This window comes from Salvelinus fontinalis, chromosome 21 (assembly GCF_029448725.1).
Source record: "Salvelinus fontinalis isolate EN_2023a chromosome 21, ASM2944872v1, whole genome shotgun sequence".
Classification (NCBI taxonomy): Eukaryota; Metazoa; Chordata; class Actinopteri; order Salmoniformes; family Salmonidae; genus Salvelinus; species Salvelinus fontinalis.
In genome coordinates, this window is record NC_074685.1 from 1,950,420 (window position 1) to 1,962,263 (window position 11,844).

General features: G+C 45.8%; 1 protein-coding gene across 4 annotated transcripts in view; it reads left to right on the forward strand.

Annotated features, from left to right (window-relative positions):
* The window catches only part of LOC129818048 (cyclin-I-like), a 45,853-nt gene that overhangs the window by 4,142 nt on the left and 29,867 nt on the right, over nucleotides 1–11,844 (forward strand). The window contains exons 3-5 of one of the 4 annotated variants that reach the window (XM_055873580.1): nucleotides 4,114–4,245; nucleotides 5,651–7,952; nucleotides 10,864–11,795. In XM_055873580.1, the coding sequence (XP_055729555.1) occupies nucleotides 11,781–11,795 (15 nt within the window). In that variant the 5' untranslated portion in view covers nucleotides 4,114–4,245; nucleotides 5,651–7,952; nucleotides 10,864–11,780. Of the gene's footprint in view, nucleotides 1–4,113; nucleotides 4,246–4,728; nucleotides 7,953–10,863; nucleotides 11,796–11,844 lie in introns of those variants that run through there. The other 3 variants (XM_055873579.1, XM_055873581.1, XM_055873583.1) reach the window with 3 other exon arrangements.

Sequence of the window (11,844 nt, forward strand, 5' to 3'; positions counted from 1 at the left end):
ACTCAATCATGGACACTCTTACTGACAGTTGTAGCTGCTTCACGTCATGTATTATTATCGCTACCTTCTTGACCTTTGTGCTGTTGTCTGTGCCCAATAATGTTTGTACCATGTTGTTGTGCTGCTACCATGTTGTTGTGTTGCTACCATGTTGTTGTGTTGCTACCATGTTGTGTTGCTACCATGTTGTGTTGCTACCATGTTGTTGTGTTGCTACCATGTTGTGTTGCTACCATGTTGTGCTGCTACCATGTTGTGCTGCTACCATGTTGTTGTGTTGCTACCATGTTGTGTTGCTACCATGTTGTGTTGCTACCATGTTGTTGTGTTGCTACCATGTTGTTGTGTTGCTACCATGTTGTGCTGCTACCATGTTGTGTTGCTACCATGTTGTTGTGTTGCTACCATGTCGTGTTGCTACCATGTTGTTGTGCTGCTACCATGTTGTGTTGCTACCATGTTGTTGTGTTGCTACCATGTTGTGCTGCTACCATGTCGTTGTGTTGCTACCATGTTGTTGTGCTGCTACCATGTTGTGTTGCTACCATGTCGTTGTGTTGCTACCATGTTGTGTTGCTACCATGTTGTTGTGCTGCTACCATGTTGTGTTGCTACCATGTTGTTGTGTTGCTACCATGTTGTGCTGCTACCATGTCGTTGTGTTGCTACCATGTTGTTGTGCTGCTACCATGTTGGTGTGTTGCTACCATGTTGGTGTGTTGCTACCATGTCGTGCTGCTACCATGTTGTGTTGCTACCATGTCGTTGTGTTGCTACCATGTTGTGTTGCTACCATGTTGTGCTGCTACCATGTTGTTGTGTTGCTACCATGTCGTGTTGCTACCATGTTGTGCTGCTACCATGTTGTGCTGCTACCATGTTGTTGTGCTGCTACCATGTTGTTGTGCTGCTACCATGTTGTGTTGCTACCATGTTGTTGTGTTGCTACCATGTTGTTGTGTTGCTACCATGTTGTGTTGCTACCATGTTGGTGTGTTGCTACCATGTTGGTGTGTTGCTACCATGTTGGTGTGTTGCTACCATGTCGTGTTGCTACCATGTCGTGTTGCTACCATGTCGTGTTGCTACCATGTCGTGTTGCTACCATGTTGGTGTGTTGCTACCATGTTGGTGTGTTGCTACCATGTCGTGTTGCTACCATGTTGTGTTGCTACCATGTTGGTGTGTTGCTACCATGTCGTTGTCATGTCGTGTTGCTACCATGTCGTGTTGCTACCATGTCGTGTTGCTACCATGTCGTGTTGCTACCATGTCGTGTTGCTACCATGTCGTGCTGCTACCATGTTGGTGTGCTGCTACCATGTTGGTGTGTTGCTACCATGTTGGTGTGATGCTACCATGTTGTTGTGTTACTACCATGTTGTGATGTGTGTGTGTGTGTGTGTGTGTGTGTGTGTGTGTGTTGTCCTATATTTATATTGTATTAATTTTTAATCCCAGACCCCGTCCCCGCAGGAGGTCTTTTGCCTTTTGGTAGGCCGTCATTGTAAATAAGAATTTGTTTTTAACTGACTTGTCTAGTTAAATAATGAATGAATGAATGAATGAATAAATAAATAAATAAATCTACAATCAGTGTGTTAAGAAGACAGCTAGAGATACCTACTTACATTTTGGAAGCAAATAGATTGCATTTCGTTGAAATATGAGAAATAATAATTGTAATCAGAAGATACTATAAACATGTACATTTTGATTGGTAACAGAATTAATAGTAATATAATAACTGCAGAATAAATAATGCTATAATTGAAAATTGTACACCCAAGATGGGCACCTGGCCCTTTAAGAGCTAGAATAGAATTTGTACCTTGTGTTGTGATTCTCACCAGATATATTGTCTCCACACACTATTCAAACCCCACAATCAGTAAACAACTTACGAAGGTCTCGTAGCCTATAGATCACATTTAGCAAACACATAATCTGAACTAAAAACTCAATTTTGGAATTGGGTTTTGTGGGTCCTTGACAATCGCTAATCAATATCCAAAAACAGTATATTTATTAAAAAAAAAAAAAAAAAAAAAAAATTGTCTGCAAGCCTTAACCCCTCACATTGGTGCCACAATAGAGAGAGAGATGTGATCACAGCAGTCTGGCGGGAGGGGTTACCACAGCAGTCTGGCGGGAGGGGTTACCACAGCAGTCTGGCGGGAGGGGTTACGACAGCAGTCTGGCGGGAGGGGTTACGACAGCAGTCTCTGTTTTAGCCTCTAGGGCGTTCTGGCTCGTCGCCGTAGGCCTCTAGGGCGTTCTGGCTCGTCGCCGTAGGCCTCTAGGGCGTTCTGGCTCGTCGCCGTAGGCCTCTAGGGCGTTCTGGCTCGTCGCCGTAGGCCTCTAGGGCGTTCTGGCTCGTCGCCGTAGGCCTCTAGGGCGTTCTGGCTCGTCGCCGTAGGCCTCTAGGGCGTTCTGGCTCGTCGCCGTAGGCCTCTAGGGCGTTCTGGCTCGTCGCCGTAGGCCTCTAGGGCGTTCTGGCTCGTCGCCGTAGGCCTCTAGGGCGTTCTGGCTCGTCGCCGTAGGCCTCTAGGGCGTTCTGGCTCGTCGCCGTAGGCCTCTAGGGCGTTCTGGCTCGTCGCCGTAGGCCTCTAGGGCGTTCTGGCTCGTCGCCGTAGGCCTCTAGGGCGTTCTGGCTCGTCGCCGTAGGCCTCTAGGGCGTTCTGGCTCGTCGCCGTAGGCCTCTAGGGCGTTCTGGCTCGTCGCCGTAGGCCTCTAGGGCGTTCTGGCTCGTCGCCGTAGGCCTCTAGGGCGTTCTGGCTCGTCGCCGTAGGCCTCTAGGGCGTTCTGGCTCGTCGCCGTAGGCCTCTAGGGCGTTCTGGCTCGTCGCCGTAGGCCTCTAGGGCGTTCTGGCTCGTCGCCGTAGGCCTCTAGGGCGTTCTGGCTCGTCGCCGTAGGCCTCTAGGCTGTGAATTTCTGGTGATTAAAGTTTTTTCTGAACCTGACGTTCCACAGTATGAGCAGATATCTGCTCTAGAAAGCTAGTCTGTTTGTATCTATGATTCTTTCATATTGTGATAGGTTTTCTCTGCGTATGTAACTCTGATTTTAGGAAGAGTTTTGCAGTCACCACGGTTGTATCCGTGAATAAGTAGTGTTCCTCCTCCAGCCCAGAGGTGGGACAATTCTATTTCAATTCAGGAAGTACACTTAAATTCCAATCGCCAAGTCTCCAAGGCTTTTCAATGAGGGAAATTCAGAATTTGAATTTCGGTGTACTTCCTGAATTGACTGGAATTGACCCCAACCCTGCTACAGACTCTAATGTAAACCAGCGTGTAAACGGCTTGTCTTTTAGTCTCCATGTGCAGGGAGAGTTTCTGGTAGGCAGCTCCACTGTCACTATCCATCTATGGACAGTGGAGAAAGGGTAAGAGGTTAAGATACCGGTCACTAAACTTATGGCCCTGCCCCAATTATTTACCCTTCTCCTGTTCTCCACTAACCCTCTCCCTCGGTGTGCACTCCCCTTCATGGATTTAAAATCTTGGATTGTTGCACGCAAACAGTAACAGGAGTGGGTTTCCACCATTGTTAAATCCATGACGGGGGTATGCAAGACAAGGGCACACTGCAGGAGAACGTTGATGAATTGGGATGAAGCTCATGATTGAGTTTCCACTGTTTTTAAATCCATGGTAGAGTTCCCACGTCGGGAGAGGGGTAGAGAATCGGGACACCATATCTCTCAGCGAGTAGTACTGTAGGTGTTTCCCATATTGTCATGTTTTAGTTTGCACAAGTTCCGTCAAGAGGACGGTAACCTGGACAACGTTGTCGTCATGGAGATGGTTTGACTTCTCTGGCCACCCCAGGGTGATGTTGTGTGCTGACTGGACAGGTGTGGAGCTCACTGATATATCAGGGTCATTTAAGACCGTAAAGCCACTCCATAGGTACTTGTTGATTTTGAGTTATTTGTAACTGTTGCCTGGCTGATTTGACAAAACAAAACGTTTTAACCTAGCCATATCTGCTCAACTCGTACGTGTTTACAATTGGAAATAGAACAACATGGCTGTTAGATCTTAGTGGAGGGACTATGGTAGATGTTAGTCTGTTGTGCTTTATGCTTTTATGTCTCTATCTTTACAGACCAAAGACCATTGTTGTCACACACTGTTTAATATCAGACAAAACCTCGGACTGTGCCGAGTGGAGAGGCTCATCCTGTCCAATGACCTGAGCGACGTCCGCGCCTTTTTCCAGCACCTCGTCACCACACAGGTACACAACTTTGTAATTACATTTTGTAGAGGCCCAATCATTCGGTTCACTGCTGATTTTTAACGGATACACGCTTGTCCTTCGGCTGGTGTAGTTTGGAGATGTCCATCGACTACTCTGTGTCCCAAATGGAACCCTATTCCCTGTATAGTGTTCTGACCAGAGCCCTGTGTTTCAACAGCACAGTGTTAAAGTCACCTTGATGAATTCATCTTGACAGCGTGTCTGCCTGTCCCTTGTTCACCTCACAGTGATGGAATGTATCTGTCTGTTTTTAATGCCTAAGGGGTTTTTCTGTAAGTACATGGAGTAGCCGGCCGGGTAGGGGGAGTAGCCGGCCGGGTAGGGGGAGTAGCCGGCCGGGTAGGGGGAGTAGCCGGCCGGGTAGGGGGAGTAGCCGGCCGGGTAGGGGGAGTAGCCGGCCGGGTAGGGGGAGTAGCCGGCCGGGTAGGGGGAGTAGCCGGCCGGGTAGGGGGAGCAGCCGGCCGGGTAGGAGGGACTACAGAGCGGTGGAAGGTCCGATGGGTGTTTTTTTTTAACTAAATGAGCTCCATTTGTGGCATCTGGCACGTTCTATTGCCCCGGCTCCATCTGGCACGTTCTATTGCCCCGGCTCCATCTGGCACATTCTATTGCCCCGGCTCCATCTGGCACGTTCTATTGCCCCGGCTCCATCTGGCACGTTCTATTGCCCCGGCTCCATCTGGCACGTTCTATTGCCCCGGCTCCATCTGGCACATTCTATTGCCCCGGCTCCATCTGGCACATTCTATTGCCCCGGCTCCATCTGGCGCATTCTATTGCCCCGGCTCCATCTGAAATACACAACCAATCACTGTGGGTAGGATTGTCAGGGGAGGGGGCAGGATGTTTTGTAAGTCATAGTTGGTAGGTTTTAAGACCTGTCAATCACTGTGGATGGGATTTTTAGGAAAGGTGGTAGATCAGTAATATAGTCAGAAACTAGTCTTCTCTTTTCAATTTAATTTATTGTGTCAACCTAAGATTTTTTTTTTTAAATAGGTGATGTCTAGTAAACATGGATTCCCTGTTGAGAACTGGTATTGAATTGAGGAACAATGGGTTTTAAAAATGCCAGCAGATTGTACAGCCCTGCTTTTCTATAACGTCAGGAGCCCATGAGGAGCCACGGGTCTTAATGAAGCAGGTGTTAAACATGGTCTTTTCTACACACAAAACACCTGTTGATTGACCCATTGTCAACGCTTTAATCAAATCAGTAGGCCTATATCAATATTGTTAATAATACCATTACAAGTATCATGAAATTAACTTTTATAACCTTCAATATATTTATTCTTTTTGGACCAGAATCTCTCTCCGCTATTGTGTCTGCAGTGATGATTTAACTTCTTCATCGAATGTTTTCATAATTTATCTACAGATAATCGCCAAAGCAGGAGAAGCCTTACCGGTATGCAAATGAAGGAGCCAAATGAACGTCTCGCTCACCGAAGAGATTCGTTTTCCGTTCACCTAAAAAGAGTTGTTCGTTAGCAACGACCAATCACTAGGCTGGATGAGTCGTTTTTAGCGAATACTGGCAAGTCTCAACATGGGCTTGGAATCCTAGGACAAACCAAACGAGATGTTTTGATTTATTTGTTTTCCGATGAGGTACATGGTCATATACCTACGTTGATTAATGAATGGCAAAGGGATATAGGAGGGTGACTTTTTAGTCACTTCTACACTTTTTATAAACTAAGCCAAAAGACTCTTTAACAGCTTCTACGCCCAAGCCATAAGACTGCTGAACAATTAATCAAGTGGCCACCCGGACTATTTACAATTAAGGTCACTAATTAGTAAATAACTCCGCTCACTTGGTTGCGCTCTCCGATCTCAGGAAGTGATGCTGCTACACTACTCTGGTGTGGTGCAGTCATTTGGAATTCAATGGGTTTGTCTGTGTTTTGAGTGAATCATGTCCCTAAGGCCATTGCTGATAAACCAGTCTTACTGCAGAGCCTGTGCTCAAATGGTGTAACACTGAACAAAAAAAATAAATAAACGCAAAATATAAAGTGTTGGTCACATGTTTCACGAGCTGAAATAAGATTCCAGAAAGGTTCTGTACACACAAAAAGCGTATTTCTCTCATTGTGAACATTTGTTTACATCCCTGTCAGTGGGCATTTCTCCTTTGCCAAGATAATCCATTCACCTGACATGCGTGGCATATCAAGAAGCTGATTTAAACAGCCATGATCATTACACAGCTGCACCTTGTGCTGGGGACAATAAAAGGTCACTCTAGAATGTGCATTTTAGTCACACAACACGATGTCACAAGTTTTTAGGGAGTGCAATTTACATGCTGACTGCAGGAATGTCCACCAGAGCTGTTGCCAGAGAATTTCATGTTCATTTCTCTACCCATCTCGTTTTAGAGAATGTGGCATTAAGTCCAACCAGTCTCACAATCGCATACCATGTGTAACCACGACCTCCACATCCGGCTTCTTCACCTGTGGGATCGTCTGACACCAGACACCCGAACAGCTAATGACTGGGTTTGAACATCCAAAGAATTTCTGCACCAACTGTCAAAAACGGTCTCAGGGAAGTTCATCTGCGTGCTCGTCGTCCTCACCAGGGTCTTGACCTGACTGCAGTTCGCCGTCGTAACTGAATTCAGTGGGCAAATGATCATCCTTCGATGGCCACTGGCACGCTGGAGAAGTGTGCTCTTCACGGATGAATCCCGGTTTCAACTGTCCCGGGCAGATGGCAGCCAGCGTGTATGGCGTTGTGTGGGCGAGTCGTTTGCTGATGTCAACGTTGTGAACAGAGTTCCCCATGGTGGGGGTGGGGTTATGGGCAGGTATAAGCCACGGACAACGAACACAATTGCGTTTTATTGATTTAGCAGTTTGAATGCACAGAGATACCGTAACGAGATTATTGTACCATTTCATTCGCCGCCATCACTCCATGTTTCAGCATGATAATGCACGGCCCCGTGTCGCAAGGATCTGAACACAATTCCTGGAAGCTAAAAATGTCCCAGTTATTCCATGTCTGGTGAGTATGCAGGCCATGTCACCCATTGAGCATGTTTGGGATGCCCTGGATCAATGTGTACGACAGCATATTCCAGTTCCCGCCAATATCCAGTAACTAAACACAGCCATTTGAAGAGGATTGTGGCCTGTGGAATGTTGTCCCACTCAACAGCCTGATCCAACTCTATGTGAAGGAGATGTCGTGCTGAATGAGGCAAATGGTGGTCACACCAGATACTGACTGGTTTCTGGTGCATGTATATCTGTATTCCCAGTCATGTGAAATCCATAGATTAGAGCCTCATGAATTTCTTTCAATTGACTTATTTTCCTTTTTATATGAACAGTAACTCAGTAAAATCGTTGACGTTGTTACGTTTTTATATTGTTGTGTGAAATTGTTAAAAGCTAAATGTTAAATTAGAAAACAAATACTATTTGAACCGAGGGCTGTCTGTTTCACTGTGATGATAAACACTGTTGTCTCACTGCCGTAAATGCTGATGCGATGTCTGTCTTTCTGTAATGTCTGGTTCTCCAGGTGGTGGGGAGAAAGGCTGCGTCACCAGAGGCCCACCTTTTGGCCCTGCTCAGCCCCAGAGACCGCCTTGGACACCTGCCTGTCTAACTCCCTCAGACCGCACCACACCCAGGACAGACTAGCCACGTCTGCTGCTGGTAAGGACAGGAGTTGGTGTGTTATTGTACATTTGTCTAGGAGATGAGTTGTTAATATCCATTAACGATCCAGATCAGCCACCCCCACACACACAGTGCATTCAGGAAGTATTCAGACCCCTGGACTTTTTCCATATTTAGTTACCTTACAGACTTATTCTAAAATTGATAGATGACATCACATAATGACATCACAATACCCCATAATGACATCACAATACATCCTAATAACATCACAATACCCCCATAATGACAAAGCTAAAATATCACATTTACATAAGTATTCAGACCCTTTACTCAGTACTTTGTTGAAGCACCTTTGGCAACGATTACAGCTTCCAGTCTTCTTGGGTGTGACGCTACAAGCTTGGCACACCTGTATTTGGGGAGTTTCTCCCATTCTTCTCTGCAGATCCTCTCAAGCTCTGTCAGGTTGGATGGGGAGCGTTGCGGCACAGCTATTTTCAGGTCTCTCCAGAGATGTTCGATCGGATTCAAGTCCGGGCTCTGGCTGGGCCACTCTTGTCCCGAAGCCACTTCTGCCTTGTCTTGGCTGTGTGCTTAGGGTCGTTGTCCTGTTGGAAGGTAAACCTTCACCCCAGTCTGAGGTCCTGAGTGCTCTGGAGCAGGTTTTCATCAATGATCTCTGTACTTTGCTCCGTTCATCTTTGCCTTGATCCTGACTAGTCTCCCAGTCCCTACTGCTGAAAAACATCCCCGCAGCATAATGCTGCCACCACCATGCTTCACCATAGGGATGATGCCAGCTTTCCTCATGATGTGACCCTTCTCATTCAGGCCAAAGAGTTCAATCTTGGTTTCATCAGATCAGAAAACCTTGTTTGTCATGGTCTGGGAGTCCTTTAGGTGCCTTTTGGTGAAATCCAAGCAGGCTGTCATGTGCCTTTTACTGAGGAGTGGCTTTTGTCTGGCCACTCTACCATAAAGGCCTGATTGGTGGAGTGCTGCATAGATGACCTGTTCTTCTGGAAGGTTCTCCCATCTCCACAGAGGAACTTTGGAGCTCGGTCAGAGCTTCCATTTAAGAATGATGGAGGCCACTGTGTTCTTCGGGGACCTTAAATACTGCAGAAATGTTTTGGTACCCTTCCCCAGATCTGTGTCACGACACAATGCTGTCTGAGATCTACGGACAATTCCTTCGACCTCATGGCTTGGTTTTTACTCTGACATGAACTGTCAACGGTGGGACCTTTTTATATAGACAGGTGTGTGTCTTTCCAAATCACGTCCAATCAATTGAATTTACCACAGGTGGACTCCAATCAAGTTGTAGAAACATCTCAAGGATGATCAATGGAAACAGGATGCACATGTGCACAATTTCAAATCTCATAGCAAAAGGTCTGAATACTAACGTAAATACGGTACTTCTGTTTTTCATTTTGTATAAATTTGCTAACATTTATACACCTGTTATCAGTTTGTCATTAATGGGTTTTTGTGCATAGATTGACTAGGAAATGGTTTTAAGACATTTTAGAATTAAGGCATTAAAACGTAATAAAATGTGGGAAAAGTGAAGGGGTCTGAATACTTTCCAAATGCACCTTACAGACGAGAGGCTGGAAGCAACACATTGTTCATGGCTGTTTATGGGATGTTATTGTACGCTTGTCCCAATGGATGTTATGTTTAAATATGTCGATCTGCCCTTGAGCAAGACACAACCCTAATGTGCTCCAGTGGCACAGACTACTGACTGACCCTGTAAAACAACACCTATCATACTACTATGGCTGACCCTATAAAACAACACCTATCATACTACTATGGCTGACCCTGTAAAACAACACCTATCATACTACTATGGCTGACCCTGTAAAACAACACCTATCATACTACTATGGCTGACCCTGTAAAACAACACCTATCATACTACTATGGCTGACCCTGTAAAACAACACCTATCATACTACTATGACTGACCCTGTAAAACAACACCTATCATACTACTATGGCTGACCCTGTAAAACAACACCTATCATACTACTATGACTGACCCTGTAAAACAACACCTATCATACTACTATGGCTGACCCTGTAAAACAACACCTATCATACTACTATGACTGACCCTGTAAAACAACACCTATCATACTACTATGACTGACCCTGTAAAACAACACCTATCATACTACTATGACTGACCCTGTAAAACAACACCTATCATACTACTATGACTGACCCTGTAAAACAACACCTATCATACTACTATGACTGACCCTGTAAAACAACACCTATCATACTACTATGATTGACCCTGTAAAACAACACCTATCATACTACTATGGCTGACCCTGTAAAACAACACCTATCATACTACTATGGCTGACCCTGTAAAACAACACCTATCATACTACTATGACCCTGTAAAACAACACCTATCATACTACTATGGCTGACCCTGTAAAACAACACCTATCATACTACTATGGCTGACCCTGTAAAACAACACCTATCATACTACTATGACTGACCCTGTAAAACAACACCTATCATACTACTATGGCTGACCCTGTAAAACAACACATTACACTGCACCTATCCAGTGTATGTGACATGTACTTTAGTTTTAATTCTCATTTAGCACAACTAAAATGGGATTTTAATTATCTGTTCCTACATTTAGGTTTTCACTAACGTAAATTAATTTCCTTTCTTTCTCCGTCTTTCTTACCCAGACTGCACTACAAGTGTCCCAATTTGGGGGGAAATAAAGATGATTATTTAGCTGATCACTGCTTACTGAGGAATGTTTTCTTCTTGCCGTGACTGATGTGTGATAGTCTTGTACAGCCTAGTTGAATGCACTAACTAAGTATCTGTGGTCTAAAAGTGTCTGTTAAATGACCAAAATATTAATTCAACTTCTGATTTTGATTTGAAGGTGGAGACAAACAGGTCGATATATCTATCAGGCAGTTTCACCAGTCAGACCCGGACAGAGCGCCTCTCTCTCTCTCCGGTTGGTCGACAGAGCGCCTCTCTCTCTCTCCGGTTGGTCGACAGAGCGCCTCTCTCTCTCCGGTTGGTCGACAGAGCGCCTCTCTCTCTCTCCGGTTGGTCGACAGAGCGCCTCTCTCTCTCTCCGGTTGGTCGACAGAGCACCTCTCTCTCTCTCCGGTTGGTCGACAGAGACCGTTTGGCCACAAGCTGCTACTACACCCAGTGGGATGTGCCGTCTGACCCGGGGACACCGAGGGTTACCACACTTACACCACAGAAACAGACCAAGAACTCGCAGCCCACTACACTTCATAGGAGTTCAGTAGTCGCAGCCCACTACACCACTGGGGAAGTTTGGTAGTTGTCCATCCCAGCCCACTATACATCATAGGGAACTTAGTTTAGTAGTTTCCTCCCCCAGCCCACTACCAGCAACAGCCGGTAGGAGACGGCTCTGAAGGCCCTGTAGGAGACGGCTCTGACAGGCCACTCAGTAGTAGTAGTTCACAACCCCCCCCGAGTCCCTTTTTACGCTAGCAGTTAACTAGTTCCAAACCCTACACTGTTAGTAGTTTAACGCCCTTGACAACGGTAGGTTTGGACTCTTACCTCAGCGGTCATTTTGAGAACGGTGGTGGTAGCCTAGAAGAGGCCTCAGGATTATTTTATTTTTTGGGGATCTCAGGAACCTGTGGAGGCCTCAATGAGAGCAGCTATTGTCCCCATCTCTGCCTCAGAGGAACTCTCCTTCCTAACCTCCTCACAACCTAAACGGAAGAAGTCTGACACGGGTCTCTGATCTCAGTATTGGTGGATGCAGCTTCACCTCAAACTGTTCCTTTTCAAACCAGATGATGGATGAAACTATGGCAAGTTCTCTTTCACTTTTGATTTGGTTGGGTGATTTTCATGTGGGGGTTTT